The sequence below is a fragment of the Leopardus geoffroyi genome, chromosome B3 (genome assembly GCF_018350155.1).
Source record: "Leopardus geoffroyi isolate Oge1 chromosome B3, O.geoffroyi_Oge1_pat1.0, whole genome shotgun sequence".
NCBI classification, from domain to species: Eukaryota; Metazoa; Chordata; class Mammalia; order Carnivora; family Felidae; genus Leopardus; species Leopardus geoffroyi.
This window is the reverse complement of record NC_059337.1, coordinates 59,785,562-59,802,735: the sequence shown is the minus strand read 5'-3', so window position 1 is coordinate 59,802,735 and position 17,174 is coordinate 59,785,562. Positions and strand designations below refer to the sequence as shown.

General features: G+C 40.1%; 1 protein-coding gene across 1 annotated transcript; it reads right to left on the bottom strand.

The window, feature by feature from the left end:
- Positions 1-832: 832 nt before the first annotated feature.
- Positions 833-17,107, bottom strand: MFAP1 (microfibril associated protein 1). Its single transcript, XM_045449926.1, has 9 exons — positions 17,000-17,107; positions 11,124-11,343; positions 8,518-8,647; positions 7,803-7,990; positions 7,208-7,316; positions 6,945-7,105; positions 5,495-5,654; positions 1,692-1,781; positions 833-1,593 (listed from the first exon to the last, which is right to left on the bottom strand). The coding sequence occupies exons 1-9, from the start codon at positions 17,076-17,078 to the stop codon at positions 1,411-1,413; spliced, it is 1,320 nt and encodes a 439-aa protein (XP_045305882.1). The 5' UTR covers positions 17,079-17,107; the 3' UTR covers positions 833-1,410.
- Between the last annotated feature and the right edge of the window lie 67 nt (positions 17,108-17,174).

The following is a 17,174-nucleotide window of genomic DNA, read 5'->3' as shown; positions in this document are numbered from 1 at the left end:
GTAGACACTCAAATAGCTATAAACATGTTCTTAAAAGAATGTCAATGTCTTGGGGTGCCTTGGGGTGCCTGGTTGCTGATTCTTGATTTTGCTTCAGGTCATGATCTCATGGTTTGTGAGATTGAGCCCCATCGGCTTCACGCACACAGCAAAGAGCCTGCTTGGGATTCTTTCTCTCCTCTGCTCATGTGTGTGTACGGGGGTGCACTCTCTCAAAATAAACTTTCAATGGCTATTCTCATTTTGGGTCTAGGGTAACTCTTAGGTTGTATCCCTCTCTGGCACCCACACAAGTGACCTATACTCATCTTTATGGGTTTATTACCTCATAGTAATTTATACTCTTATTTTTATTTTAGGACATTTAGAAATTTGAGTGTTTCTCCCAGTGGGGCATTTTAAAAGATTGTAAAAAGACGTTGGCCTTCTCATTTTTTTATGTAATTGAGAAATAGCCTTCCCACTGATTAAATGTCATTCCTTACAACTCCTGACTCCTAGTGCTCTGCCATGTGCAGGGTGGTTATGTAGTAAATATTAAGTGGAAAATCACTGAAATTAAGTGTAGCATGATGTCATTACATTGCAACTGGGAGAGCACTGTGCCATCCTTGATATAGAAGCTGGGCATGGAGAAGATACTGGTAAGTACTTAGCTTCCTCATTTCATGCGTCAACTTTTGTTCTAAATACAGCTGTAGTTTAGAGAGCAAGGAGAACCATACATATTTCTGCTCATGGAGTAAATCTGGGTGCCACTTAGAATATAGCCTATCTAGCATCTGAGTTTGTTTCTGAGAGCAAAGGTGATGATCAAAATGTAAAACACTCAGCCCAACAATTCTCTGCTTTTATTTTACTTAATAGGTAGATTCTTGTTAGCCTGCACATTTTATTTCCAGTATCATAAAAAACCTTCGTGTATGATTCTTTTATTTCTTGACACACACACATAAATGGATCAAAAAATATGTTCACTTAGAAAAACTGACTCCAACCAAAAACTCAAAACAGCTATCTGTGAGATCAGATTTCCTATAAGGTAGCATTGTCCACTTACATGCCCATGTTTCTAACCCAAGCTAAGAGGCTGGAAAAAGAAACCTGGAATAGTCCCAAGTGAATTTGGGAAGGAAGGCAGAGATGTGATGAAACCTAAGATTTCTCAGAAATGGTTTTAAGTGGGGAGCCTCTAATCCTACCTGAATAGTGCTTTTCTGTGGGTTTCTCAGCATGAGTCCAAACCTCACAAAGCACCTTCAAAGACTGGGTTACCTAGTGTCACAAGTATGGCAGTACGTCCAATAGGCTGGATATAGGGGCCGTGTAAATAACAGTAACATCAAATCAAGGACCAGATGCTAAGATGTCCCCTTGTGTTCCACAGCCGGAAGAATAAATAGTTGAACTCTAAGTAGTTTTCCGCTTCTTGGCAGATGGCCGTTCAAATACATCTCGTACCCCAGCTGCCTTTTGTTTAAAGAACTTTGTGTTCTGGGCACTCTCTTGGCCCCATGCTGAGTCAAAAGAGGTGGTGTCCTGATCCACAAGGTGGGTGTATTTGGTGCGACCAGAGCGCCCAAAGTTCTTGACCTGAAAGAAGGATAGATGATGACTTATACCACCAAATATCATGTCCCAGCCCTCAATACATTACTTCTCTCTTGCTTGTTCTTAAGGTACCCCATTACCTGCATGACTTTGGGAAGAATGGTTTTGTTGAAATGATCCTCCAGAGTAGGTGCACTGAAATCTCTCTTGTATACTTCTTCATCCTCATCCTGTAGAAAAGAATCTTATTAATCTTGTGGTTATTTCCCATATATTCAAATCACAAATTTATTAAGCCACAAGGGATACAAAGAAGGTACTGAACCTATTCTTCAAGAGCTTACATCTAGTTGAGGAGATACTTCTTTTTCCCTTTGTGTTGTCTTTTTCTTTCCTAAATGTAAACATTTCCTGAAGGTTGGCTATATTCTCTGAACTCAATATGTTCATTCAGTCATAACTCCGACTCTGTAGAAGCCTCTACAGGCTCCTAATGTCTGCTCCTGAATTTTCTGCTGCCCATTATATATCTTACCTTGGATATTCGGATGGGACTTCAGACTCACTTCTAAAGTGACAATCATTTCCCTAACCTTTCCAAACCAATCTCTTTCTAGCTTCTTCCATTAGTAGGAACAACATTTTCTTAATTACCCAAATTAAAAATTTGAGTAATCTTTGTGCACAATGAGTTGCCAATTTTTTTTTTTTAAATTTGAATCCAAGTTAGTTACCATATAATGTAATAGTGATTTCAGAAGTAGATTTTAGTGATTCATTACTTACATATAACATCAGCACTCATCCCAGCAAATGCCCTCCTTAATGCCCATCACCCATTTTTTAGAGAGAGCAAGCAAGAGAGTGGGGGGAGGCAGGGACAGAGAGAGGGAGAGAGAATCTCAAGTGGGCTCCATGCTCAGCATGGAACCCAATGTGGGACTCCCATCTCATGACCCTGAAATCAGTCAGACACTCACCTGACTGAGCCACCCAGGTGCCCCACCACTTCCTATAAGTTCCCATTATCTGGGGTACAGTGTTTTCTTGGAATCAATCTTACACACTGCGACTAGATTTTTTCCTAAAACACTCTCATACATTTGCCACAGTCACAAACTTTCAGTGGTTCTCTGTTTTGTTAAATATGCACAACTCTATAATAGTCAAGGCCAAATACTACATAGCTTTAATCTACCTCTCCTTGCAACTTCCCTTTATAGATGATACTTTTTGCCTCCCCTCCTAGTCCATTCACCTGGAATGTCTTCCTACTATACAAGTCAGAAAGTTTACACATCTTAAATGTCACCTCCTTTACTCTTTTCCATCTACAAAATAAAACCTCTCCCTCTTCAGAAGTCCCACAGTATTTTTGCTTGTCCTTTTGTTATAGTACAGTATATATTTGCCTTAGCCCCATTTTTAGGTTGTAAGCCATCTGAAGGGCACGAATTACATATCCTCTAGCAGTGTTAAACAGTAGTGCTCTTAAGGTGCCTGGCTGGCTCAGTTCTTATCTCAGGGTCGTGAGTTCAAGCCCTATGTTGGGCATGGAGTCTACCTCAAAACAAAACAAAACAAAAACCAGTAGTGCCCTTTACATAGTAAATGCTCAAAAGGTTATTTAATTAACTATAAAATAACTATAGAGAATAGTTTCACATCAACCTGTTAGTTAAAACCATAATGTTATAGTACAAATTACAAACGTGCTGAAGGAATTAAAACAGCACCATCTTGGTTAAGGACAACTTTGTGTAAGAGTGGAGTCCTTTAACCATACACACTTTTGGAGTATTCTTTTCTCTTCAGCTATAGAAAGGCTTTAAAGATAAGACAGTTTTTGTGAGATCTACTTTTCTCCTTGTTAGGGTGGAGAGTCTCTCAATCTCAGAAGATATTTTTAAAAAAAAATTTTTTTTTTCAATGTTTATTTATTTTTGGGACAGAGAGAGACAGAGCATGAACGGGGGAGGGGCAGAGAGAGAGGGAGACACAGAATCGGAAACAGGCTCCAGGCTCTGAGCCATCAGCCCAGAGCCCGACGCGGGGCTCGAACTCACGGACCGCGAGATCGTGACCTGGCTGAAGTCGGACGCTTAACCGACTGCGCCACCCAGGCGCCCCCTCAGAAGATATTTTAACTTCACTCTCCTCACTCTCCTTATCCAGATAAGAAGAGTTTATTGAATATGTGAACCAAAAGACTTTCATGTAACCCTTTCCTTATGTATCTTAGCAATGCTTCATAATTTTGTTTAGCAAGTATTAACATATTATATGAATAGCATCATCGTAAAAATGGTTAGCATTCATACTATGTAAAATTCTGCATATTAAGAGCTCCACAGTAGTGTCCTACATACAATATATTGTAATGGCTCCAAATTATATTGTGTCAGCCAGAGCACTCTGTTCCTGGGGCCTGCCCTGGCGCCCCCGCTCCCGTGCCAGAGCTGAGATGAGGCTCCACTTCACACCAAGTACCAGGAGAACAGGTTCTTCCAAAACAGCCTTAGAGAAATTCATAATTTCCATAGACTCCAATCTAGAAATTTACATGGGCGGGGCATCCTGGAAGGCTCAGTTGGTTAAGTGTCTGACTCTTGATTTCAGCTCAGGTCATGATTTCACGGTCATGAGTTCAGGCCCTGCATTGGGCTCTGCACTGACTGTGGAGCCTGCTTGGGATTCTCTCTGCCCCTCCCATGCTTGCTTGTCCTCTCTCTCCCAAAAAATAAATAAAAAAATAAAACTTAAAAAAAACAAAAAAACAAAAACAACTACATGGGCTGGAAAACTATACAATAAGCAAACATTTCCTGCTGAATAGACTGAAACTGATTTTGGAGGGGAATAAGGAACCCTCCACTGAAGTTTGAAAATTTTATTGGTTGTCTACAGTGAAAGGCAGGGATTTAGCTATAATGGAGAATATTTAGGGTTTGATATACAGCATTTGAAAAAACTTAAAAAAAAATTTTTTTTAATGTTTATTTTTGAGAAAGAGAGAGACAGAGAGAGAGAGAGGCAGGGGGGAGGAGCAGAGAGAGAAAGAAAGGCAGATACAGAATTCGAAGCAGGCTCCAGGCTCTGAGCTGTCAGCACAGAGCCTGGTGCAGGGCTCGAACGCACGAACTATGAGATCATGACCTGAGCCTAAGTTAGATGCTTAACCAACTGAACCACCCAGGCACTCCTGAAAAAGCTTTTTGATACAAACTCCTTTAGCGTCAGGAAATAATTTAACAAACCACATGGTATTATGTTAATAAATGCAATCAGTTCTCCCATTCTCTTTTTCTGACATGTCTCCATTAAGGAATTATCACTGGTATAATCTAAATAATTTGGAAGAAGTCTTCATCACTTTATAGGATTAAGAGACTCTATTATTGGCCTTAGTCTTCATATGAAGAACAAAATCTTATTGATATTATACATAATGGTTGGTTAACCATTTTTTGGTTAGTTAGGTTTAAGTCATTTCCTGTCAGCTCAGAATGAAGTGAATTAAATTTTTGCATCCAAATATGAGTTAATGTAAAGCTATTTGCAGGGCCTGATTTTTGCATAAGCAAAATTTCTCACTTGGCTATGATCAGTGATATCTAATTGGTTGTGGGAATCTAAACAGTCTAGGATGTATCTATTTAGATCACTATCTCGGTATTTCAGTTCCTCAATTCTTCTATTACATCATTTCCTCCTGAGAACGGGAGCCAAAAAAGAATAGTTGCTGCTACTTCTGAAATCCTGCTGCCAAATCGTTTTTTCTATCGGGTTTATATTCTTCAGACGCAAAAAGTAACTGAGAAAATTGACCACTGGCAAGTGAAAGTAACATCCCAAGACAGTTTATTCTTGGAGGGAAAAAAGAACTCACAGGTTTGGAGTTATTTCTACAGACCAACCTTCCCATTCCCTTTTCATTTCTTACCATGAAGAAGGCACCCCGGTGATAATACTTCTGTAAGAACTTATATTTGCCCTTCACAGCTTTGTTGGTAATAACTTTGCCATTTGCCCGAAGCTCAGCTCGCCTCTCTTCCTCAGTCAGGTTTCGCATTCGTTCAATTTCTGCTTTCTCCTTCTCAAGACTGTGAAGAAAACAAAACTGTCAGTACCATTCCAGTTTCAGAAAGACTAAATTATCTGAACATAACGCAGTCTCATCTCCTTTCAAGCACTATTTACTTTCTTCAATTCTAGTCGTTGCCTGTTAGGAATTCAGATCAGGAGACCAAGATATAAAAAGTTGACGTAGTTCTTCATTATTGCAAACTTCCAAAAGTTGATTCTAACCTTTAAAGGTTCAGGCATACTATTACTGCTTGATTTTGCAAAGTTATTAATTTCCCCTCCCTAAAAAGCCTACTTGGCTTAAAAAAAATCCAAATTTAACTTGTGTTAAGATTTTACTGGTATTTCTTTAGTAGTCCTATATATACTTACATGTCACAAACCAAGGGTTAACCATCATTAAGTAGATTGCTATGAAATAAACCTTTTTGGGAGAAGGGGTCAAAGATCCCCTCCCTCCAGAAAAATACAAATCTACACATAATGTTGTATACAATTTTAAAGGGTACATGGATCCATTGAAATCCAGGATAAAAATCTTAGGAACTGCAGGCTGAGGACAGAGTTTTCTAGTGATGGTTTCCCTTTGCAATCTGGGATTACTCTCATTCCTAGTAATGTTTAAGAATGGGTGATGCAGCTCAGAAATGATTCTACTCTAACAACAGGGACTGTGGTAGATTACTTAAATGCCACAAATTCTTCCCCTCACCGTTATGCATGCCCCTTTGCAGAAATGACGTGCGTGCCTCAAAGAGGTCAGTTTCCCCCTTTACCCTCTTGGAATACTGCCATGAGACTGTTACATAAGGAAGCCAATCTAGCCCACTGAAGAAGTAAGGCATTCTAGCTGGTAGTCAGGATTAACTAATGGACATGTGAATGAAGCCATTTTGGACTTTCTAGCCCAGTAAGTCCTCTAGCTGGATACAACTGTGTAAGAGAGACCAGGTGAAACCAGCAGAGGAACTCTTTAGCCAACCTCCAAAACTGTGAGGAATAATCAATTGTTTCAAGTCACCAAATTTTGGGTTGGGTTTTTATAAACGATAAACTTGTGTGTGTCTACTATGAAACTACAGGGAGTATTGGCTGGCACTCTATCATAGAGAAACACCAAGAAAAGTGTTTCTTTTCCCTGATTTTATTGTAATAAGCCACTTTCTAATTATGGGAAACTCACCCAGTTGCAAGAACCCTAAAGAAAGTTAGAATGGAACTCACAGTAGGTGTTGAGTCTTACAGCTACCCTACTAGGAATCTGTCCCATTAGCGGTATCAAACTCTATGCCCATCTTATTACTCACGCTTCTCGATCTTCTCTGTCCCTCTTGATTCTCTTTAGCTCCCGAACTTTCCATGCCTCATATTCTTCCTCATCATTTTCATCATCAGTATTGAGAGCATCTAGGGCAGCCAGGGACCGCTTGTTCTCCTCCAGTTCTTTCTTGGTCTCCTCTTCTACAATCTGGGTAAGGAGAACGATTTAACTGCTGGACTTCCTTGTTTTCCTCAGACAAACCTAAGCATACTCCTCCTTGTGTGCAATCCTCACAGCCACTCCCAGTACCTTGAGTGTGTACTTGCGCCTCTCCTCAGCCATGCGTTTTGCTTCCTGCTCCAGCTCCTTTTGTTTCAATGCTTCAGCCTCACGTTCTTGAACTGTTACTCTGTCCTTCCTGCAGCACAGAGGTCCTGTTAATTGCCCAAAGCCCTTAGCGTGGAGCTCTTTGTCCTCAAACTCAAGTCCCATCCAAATCAGAAAAAGCCCAACAATCACTGGCTCTATTATTTGCAACGAGCCAAAACAGGTAGTCTCCTCAGGTATTTACAGCATCACAATTCCATTCATTTTTGAGAACTGCCTGAATAGTAAGGAACCTGCCGGTCTGTAAGTAGTAGGATTTCTCGCCATTAGGAAAGGAACAGGAATTTACTCTTCAAGTTTAATTTTGTGCTCTTTAACTGGAAAGGGAGATGTGAAAATCAACTCGGGCTCTCTTCTACCTCCAAGATATTCCTTAGCAAATATTCTGCACAGGTAGGGAATTGGGTAGAAGACTTTCGCTTGGTGCTTACATTTCAGAAAAGCATGAGGTAGAAAAGAGGCTTCTATCCTTAGACCTGGAAAGTAGTAGCTCAGGCCTGGTTTGTGAGATACTTACTTTCGAATAAAGACAGGCTTAAGGCGAGGCTCCATCTCATCTTCACTGTCTGTGTACTCTTCATACTCAGATTCTGATTCTGACTCCTCCCCAGAACGTCCCTCATCTTCCACCTCCATGACTTCCATCTCTTCATTTTTTCTCTCCTGTGCTCGCTGACGCATCATGCCACGGCGCCGCTCTATTTCCTATCAAGTTATATGTCCAAGTCAGCCAGCCCAATGACCTGTGCTCTAAGGCAGCTTTTTATTTTTCCCTCATCAACCTTAACAAATTCTGATACTAGTAAATACAACATAGCACCATTTTCTTTGTGTGTGCGTGTGTATGAGAGAGAGGGTACGAGTGAGGGGCAGAGAGAGAAAGAGAGGGAAAGAGAGAGAATCCCACGAGAGGGGGAGAGAGAGAGAGAGAGAGAGAGAGAGAGAGAGAGAGAGAGAGAAGCAGGGTTCACCCAAAGCAGGACTTGAGCTCACCCGGTGTGGGACTTCACAAGCTGTGAGATCATGACCAGAGCCGAAGTCAGATGCTTAAAAGACTGAGCCACCCAGGCACCCAGGACTATTTTATTTTCAACTCTATTTCCAACCAGTAGGGAACACTGGATCAGAATCCTGCCAAAAGCAGTAAGCTTGTGCCTTTGGGACCTCAACAAAGAACAGGCCCCAACGTTTTCTTGGAACTAGAAAGAATTTTCCATTTTCCTTTTTTATACCTCATCATCAATTTCTTCCTCTTCTTCTTCACTGCTATCTTCTCGTTCCATGCGCCATGCATCTCCTTCTACTTCTGAGTCACTTTCTCCTACCACTTCAGGTTCCACTATTTTCCGATGGCGAGCCAATCTGAAAAACAGCATCTTCAGGTGTAACACCAATATCACAAAAACGAAAGAGCACCAATCACATTCCTTACTCGTAGAGCACCTGGATATGTTTGCTTTTATTGGTACTGAAGTCTTAAATATCATATGGTTTCACTCATGCAGAATTTAAGAAACAACACAAATAAACAAAGGGAAAAAATAATATACAAAGCAAGAAACAGACTCTTAATTATAGAGAACAATCTGATGGTTACCAAAGGGGAGGAGTTTGGAGGTATGGGGTTAAATAGGTGATGGGGATTAAAGAGTGCACTTGTCATGATGAACACGGAGTGATGTATGGAAGTGCTGAATCACTATATTGTATACCTGAAACTAATGTAACACTGTATGTTAACTAACTGGAATTAAAATAAGAATTAAAAAAAACAAACAAAAAACAACTTAAGTCTTGAGAGGGGGAAACTGAGGTACAAATAAAAGAAACTAATTTTAAGTGTCAGGAACTAGAGTATACTATGTCAAGTAAAATAAGTCAGTCAGAGAAAGACAAATATCGTATCATTTCATTCATATGTGTAATTTAACTTAAGAAATACAACAGATGAACATAATGGAAGAGAAGGAAAAATAAGAGACGGAGGCAAACCATAAGAGACTTTTATTTTTTTTTTTTTAATTTTTTTTTTTCAACGTTTATTTATTTTTGGGACAGAGAGAGACAGAGCATGAACGGGGGAGGGGCAGAGAGAGAGGGAGACACAGAATCGGAAACAGGCTCCAGGCTCTGAGCCGTCAGCCCAGAGCCCGACGCAGGGCTCGAACTCACGGACCACGAGATCGTGACCTGGCTGAAGTCGGACGCTTAACCGACTGCGCCACCCAGGCGCCCCCATAAGAGACTTTTAAATACAGAGAACAAACTGAGGGTTGCTGGAGGGGTGTTGGGTGGGGGGATGGGCTAAATGGGTGATGAGCATTAAGGAGGGCACTTGTTGGGATGAGCACGGAGTGTGGTATGTAAGTGATAAATCAGTGAATTCTACTCCTGAAACCAATACTACACTATATGTTAACTAACTTGAATTTAAATAAAAACCAACCAACCAACCATAATTAAACCAATACAGATACAGCATTTGCAATTCAAAGTGCTCAAAAAACCCCCCACAAAAAACCAAAACAAAACAACAAAGTGTCAGAGTAAATAGTCAAGTTGGATTAAAACATTAAATGTAAGCTGAGGCATCATGAGGCACTGTAACAAACATATGGATGTGCTGGGATTGATTTATAGCTCCAGGTGGTTCGGTTTCAACATTAGATCACACTAGGATTCTTTTCAGTGACACTGCATCTTTGTGAAACTGGATTTCTGGGGACTCCTGTATTAAAAAGCAAGTACTCCAAGAAGATCAATATGGTACAGGATATGAGAGTGACATTGCCATTCTGAATCCAAAGTTGGAGAAGTTGTCAGTGTCCAAAAGGCACCACAAATCCCACTAATAAGTGATTATGGTTATGTAAGAATGAAATAAAAAAAAACTTGGGGCATGTGCGTGGCTCAGTTAAGCATCTGATTTCAGCTCATGTCATGATCTCACGGTTTGTGAGTTTGAGCCCCACGTCGGGCTCTGTGCTGACAGCTTGGAGTCTGGAGCCTGCTTTGGATTCTCTGTCTCCCACTCTGCCCCTCTCCCGCTCATGCTCTATCTCTCTCAACAATAAAAAAATAAAGAAAATTGAAACAGTAAAAAAAAAAAAAAAAAAAAAAAAAAAAAGAATGAAATAAAAATGTTCCTTCTTTTGTGTGTATTGTATTTTGCAAATGGCTTTAAATGTTAAAATGTGAATTTTTAGAAATTATTTGGATCTAACTACTTAATAAACAAAACTGTTTAGGCCTGGGGGCTCTCTGAGAAAATTCCTAAGACAATATGAACTATGAAAGTTTGAGACATCTGGTTTACTTTGTAAGGTAATGTCTCAATTAACTCACAACATACAAAATCCTTCAATGGGAGGCTCCCTTTCCTATATGAGACCATTTATTCATCTGGCCTTTTTTCCTACTTCATCAGTGTCATTTCCCCTCATTAGCCTTTAAAACAAGTGAGTGGAATAATTCAATTTCTCAAATTTTAAGACTCCTCTTAACAAACCAACCAGTGGTTTGTGCTTTCTATTTCCTTAGTGAGTTAATTTGGGCCTCTGGACCAGAGGTAACCTCATGTTTACTGGTTGCCACTTGCTGGTTATATACCTTTGGTCATGTTATTTTCCTAACCCCTTTGTGCCTCAGTTTCCTCATTTGTAAACTAGGATAATAGTACATACCTTACAAGGTTATTGGGTAGATTACATTAGGAAATTTACTTGAACAGTGTCTGGCACATAGTAAGTACTGTTCAAGTACTAGCTCTTATTGTTGTTGTTCTCGTTAAGTAACCTGTAGGGGTTTAGGTCCAGGGAAACATAACCCTAGTCATTACCTCTCTTCCACATCTTCACTAATACGGTTCTGCAAACGCCGCAGTCGAGGGTCGCTGGATGAATCCTCCTCCTGTTCCTCAGGCTCTGCTTCTTGTTCTTTGGCTTTCTTGATGAACTGAAATTCTTCATCCTCCTCATCTGAGGACTCCATAGGGGCATAGTCTGGCCTCTTTCCCGACACATAACGTTTTACCTTCACTTTCTCCATCGAAATCTCACCTGGGTGATAAAGATAATGTATTATGTTTCAGCAGCCTCTTTCCCAATGTCCTTGAACCTCTGCCTTTGCAGGTAGAGCCCTGTATTCCTGGTAAACAAGAGTTGAAGCAGGAGAAGAGAGCCATTATCCAACCACCTATTCATCTAATGGTGTTTTCTTCTTTTTTATTTTTTGTAATATTTGTTTTATTTTTCAGAGAGGGACAGAGCATGAGTGGAGGAGGGGGCAGAGAGAGAGGAAGACCCAGAATCCGAAGCAGACTCCAGGCTCCGAGCTGTCAGCCCAGAGCCTGAGGCTTGAACTCATGAGCTGTGAGATCATGACCTGAGCTGAAGTTGGACGCTTAACCGACTGAGCCACCCAGGTGCCCCATTCTTTTTTTTTTTTTTTTTTTTAATATTTTCTATTTATTTTTGAGAGGGAGAGAGACTATGTGCAAGTGGGGGAGGGGCAGAATGAGAGGGGGACAGAGGATTCAAAATGGGCTCTGTGCTGATATCAGAGAGCCTAATGTGGGGCTCAAACTCAGGAACTGTGAGATCATGACCTGAGCCAAAATCAGACTGAGCCACCCAGGTGCCCTGTAACATATTATTTAAAGTTTATGTATTTTAAGTTACATAATCTTAACAATAGATATTATGCTTAATGATAAATTAGAAGCATTCCTTTAAAAAACAGTGGGCATCCTTACATTGTCCCTATCACACCTTCTAGTCAACATTTTATTATGGTTCTAATTAGGGCAGTAAGAAAAAGAGACAAAAGGTAAGGATTGAAAAGGAAAAAAACTCACAATCTGCAGACTATAATAATCTATGTAGAAAATAAAAGATTAACAAACAGGCAAGCTAAAAATGAATTCCGGGAGAATGCTTAATAAATGTTGGATAAAAATAAGGGTACCTGTACATTAGCTACATAAATTAGAAAATAAAGTTTAAACATATTATTTACAGGGGCGCCTGTGTGGCTTAGTCATTTAAGCGTCTGACTCTTAATTTTGGCTCAGGTCATATCTCAGTTTGTGAATTTGAGCCTCAAGTCAGGCTCTTGTTGACAGCATGGAATCTGCTTGGGATTCTCTCTCTCCTTCTGCCTCTTTCCCACTTGTGTGCACACTCACGTGCTCGCTCTCTCTCAAAGTAAATAAATAAACTTAAAATAAATACTATTTACAATAGTAACTAATCTATAAGATACCAAGGAATAAATTCAACAAATGATCTACAAAGTTTTTTAGAGGAAATATATATCATTACATTGGAAGATCCAAAAGATCTAAATAAGTGAGAAATATATCCTATTCAAGGAAGAGAGAAGATGACAACTGTGCCCAAGTTAATCAATAAATGCATGACCTGTAATTTTAATTTTTTTTATCTTTATTTTTGAGAGAGAGAGAGAGAGAGAGAGACAGAGTGTGAGCAGGGGAGGAGCAGAGAGAGAGGGAGACACAGAATCCAAATCAGGCTCCAGGCCCTGAGCTGTCAGCACAGAGCCCGACATGGGGCTCGAACTCACAAACCATGAGATCATGACCTGAGCCCAAGTCGGACGCTCAACTGACTGAGCCACCCAGGCGCCCCTGCATGACCTGTAATTTTAAGGCAATTCCATTCACAGTTGTCCTCAGGTTGATTCTAAAATTGCATGGATTGGGGCGCCTGGGTGGCGCAGTCGGTTAAGCGGCCGACTTCAGCCAGGTCACGATCTCGCGGTCTGTGAGTTCGAGCCCCGCGTCGGGCTCTGTGCTGACCGCTCAGAGCCTGGAGCCTGTTTCCGATTCTGTGTCTTCCTCTCTCTCTTCCCCTCCCCCGTTCATGCTCTGTCTCTCTCTGTCCCAAAAATAAAATAAACGTTGAAAAAAAAAAATTTTTTTTAAATTGCATGGAAAAATAGGAGGTCAAAAAGAACCAAGGGAATCCTGAAGAACAAGGTGAGGCCAAACACCTTAACATACCTCACCAAAGAAGATACACAGATGGCAAATAAGCATATTTGCTTCAAATCATATGTCATCAGGGGAATGCAAAATAAAACAATGAGATACCACTGCACATGTATTAGAATAACCAAACTACAGAGCTCTGATAACACCAAAGGCTGGTGAGGATATAGAACAAGAATGCTCATTCATTCTTGGTGGGAATGCAAAATGGCACAGCCACTTTGGTGGTTTCTTATAAAACTAAGCATACTCTTACCATATGTTGCAGCAATTGCACTCCTTGGTATTTACCTAAAGGTGTTGAAAAATAATGTTCACACAAAAACTCGCACACCGGTATTTATTTAAGCTTTTTCATAATTGTCAAGACTTGGAAGGAACCAAGGTGTCCCTCTCTAGGTGAATGAATAAACTATGGTATGTCTACACAATGGAATATTATTCAGTGCTAAAAGGAAATGAGCTATCAAGCCATAAGACATGGGAAAACTTACACACATATTACTATATGAAAGAAGCCCATCTGAAAAAGCTACATACTCTATGATTCCAAATACATGACATTCTGGAAAAGGCAAAAGTATGGAGACAGTAAAAAGATCAGTGGTTGCCAAGGGTTGGGCTGGGGGAGGGATGAATAGGCAGGGCACAGAGAATGCTTAGGGCAGTGAAAATACTGTGTACAATACCATAATAATGGATGTAGGTCACTAAATGTTTGTCTAAACCCATAGAAGATACAATGCCAAGAGTAAACCTTAATGTAAACTATGGGTTTTGGTGATTATGCTGTGTCAATGTAGATTCAGCAATTGCAAAAATATATCACTTTGGTAGGGGATGTTGATAATGGAGAAGGCTGTGCCTGTGTGGGGGCAGAGGGTATATGGGAAACGTGAACCTAAAACTATCTAAAAAATAAAGTTTTAATGAAAAAAATGGTGAAGTGGGGGAGGGTTTTTGTATCAGATTGCAAGGCTTATTTAAACTTACAGTAATTAAAAAAAAAAAAACAACTTACAGTAATTGAAACAATATGTCATTGACTCAGAGGATACATAGAGACCAATGGAGCAGATTAGAAAGCAGACAAACCTACATACAAGAGCTTGGTATATTACAGAAGCGACATTAAAATGCAGTGGAGAATGGATGGGCTAGTCAAACAATGGAGCAGTAGGGACAAGTGGTTAACCATAAGGTAAACAGTAAAATTATATCTCTGACACCACACACACAAAATTCCAGATGGATTAAGACCCAAGTGTGAAAAACCTATCTTAAACATTTACATCCCTATTGAATAAGCTCTTTAAATTACAGTCTGTCTTGCACAATTGTATATTCAATCCTATTTAGTATATACAAACACTTAGATGATAGAAAATATTTTTAGGGGCGTCTGGGTGTCCGACTTTTGATTTCAGCTCAGGCCATGATCTCATGTTCGGTTTGTGGGATCAAGCCCCATGTCAGGCTCTGCAGTGACATCACGGGATTCTCTCTCCCCCCCTCCTCTGCTTGCACTCTCTCAAAATAAATAATAAAAACATTAAAATATATATATAATTTGAATATCTATAATCTCAGTACAGGGAAGGATTTCTTACACAATATACAAACATCACAAGCTATAAAAGATAAAGTTGGTAAATATGATAACACTAAAATTAAAATGCCTATGAAAAGTCCAAAATTAAAGTGAAAAGACAAGCCAAAAAACCAAAACAAAATGGGAAACAGATATGACAGACTTGGGATATAGAAAAACAAACCAAGTAGAAAATAGGTAAATGACAGAAACAAGTAATTCAGAGAAGAGAAAACCTAGAGAACTGATAAATATATGAAGATGCCTTGCCTTGTGAGTAATTAGGGAAATGCAAATTAAAATAATGAGATATCATTTCATACCCATTGGAATGGGCAAAATTAAAAAAAAACCTGATACAATCAAGTGTATTGATGAATATATGGGGAAATACAAACTCTTAATGCTCTTACAACCCACGTGGAGAGCAACTGGAAATGGCCAGTTATGGGGCACCTGGGTGGCTCAGTTGGTTGTGTCCAACTCTTGATGTCGACTCACGTCGTGATCTCACGGTTTCTGAGTTCGAGCCCCACGTTTCGCTCTGCACGGACAGTGCGACGCCTGTTTGAGATTTTCTTTCTCCCCATCTCTTTGCCCTTCCCCCTCTCTCAAAATAAATTAATCAACTTAGGAAGAAAATAGCTAGTTATACTGATGATGAACTTCTAGGAGTCAACCCTAGAGAAATTCTTACACAGTGCACTAAAGAGACATGTTTAAGAATGACAACTACAGGGGGTGCCTAGCTGGCTCAGTCAGTGGAGCATGAGACTTCATCTTGGAGTCGTGAGTTTGAGGGCAACGTTGGGTGAGAGATTATTTAAAAAATTAAAATTAAAAAAAAAAATGACAACTACAGCGCTGTTTGTAACAGGAGAAAAAACAACTAACTGCCCCTCAGTAGGGAATAAACTGGCCTAATTACACAATGGAATTCTTAAGTAGTTAAAATGAATTAGATCTGTATTTATCAAAGCATACTTGTCAAAAGCCACGTTGAATTAAAAAATAAAGACAAGCTGCACAAGGGTAGGTACAGTTTATTTAAAATACAAAAAAGAGGGGTGCCTGGATGGCTCAGTCACTTGAGCTCCTGACTTCGGCTCAGGTCATGATCTCACGGTCCGTGGGTTAAGGCCACATCGGACTCTGTACTGACAGCTCAGAGCCTGGAGCCTGCTTCTGATTCTGTGTCTCCCACTCTCTGCTCCTCCCCTCCTTGCACTAAATCTCTCTCTCTCAAAAAAATAAACATTAAAAAAATTAAAAAAAAAGAAAGAAAGAGCTGATACTATTTTCCAAAATCCTCCTTGAAAAAATACTCTTTAGTTTAACTCCCCAAACAGATATAGTGTTCCTTCTTCTATCTGCCCTGGAATCCTATTCATCTTTTAAGGATCAACTTATATGCTACCTTCTTCAAGAAGCTTTCCTTGATTACACCAATTTGAAGAGATTATTCCTTCTCTGCCCTTCCACATCGTTTGGTTTATATCACCTATGTGACAGGAATCACAGTTGTGAAAAACTGCACACTGCTTAGAATGTGCCTCTTTTTACATGTCTCGCATCTACAATATGAATTTCTTAATACTGCCTTACACAAGTTTGTATTCAATTTAATACAGTCACTGCGTAGGTTGAAAGGAATAAAAAGTGTAATAAGACCTGGTTCCTGTCTCAAGGACGTTATGAGCTTGTGATGCAGTAGAGGGAGACAGACACATAAAATAACGTTAATTATAAAAGCAGCATAAACAGACGGCTATATTTAACAAAAAAGGGGCTGTATCCCGCACGACGCTCTGCAAAAGCAGGCATTCACTATGTATATTAGTATAATTTATACGTGGAGTCCAAGGAAAGAGGGGAGGGATGCTTGCTGTGAGGGCAGAAGACAGGCAATAAGAACAACATGAGATGAAAGTAGGTTTTTTTTTTTTTTTCCTTTAAGCAAAGCGATTAGGGGCGAGTTTGATGAGAAAAGTCGAAGAAACACGGGGCAGGGTAATATTAAGGGTTGGTGGGGTTGGGGTGGTCTGTCTAGGTAGGTTTGAAGTATGCTGAGGAAAGAGGTAAGATCCGACTGGAAAAAGGCTCAGCACAGTACCTTTCTCATTGCGAACTGGGACGGCCCCAGCCGTAGACTGAATGGGCGGTTGTTTCATGAGGGCGCTTGGAACCGACATGTTGATGGCAGCGGCGGTGACTCCCGAGACTTCAGTGATTCCAAACAGTGAACGGCGACAACGTCAACGAACAGAAAAGCCCACTTCTCCTAGAGG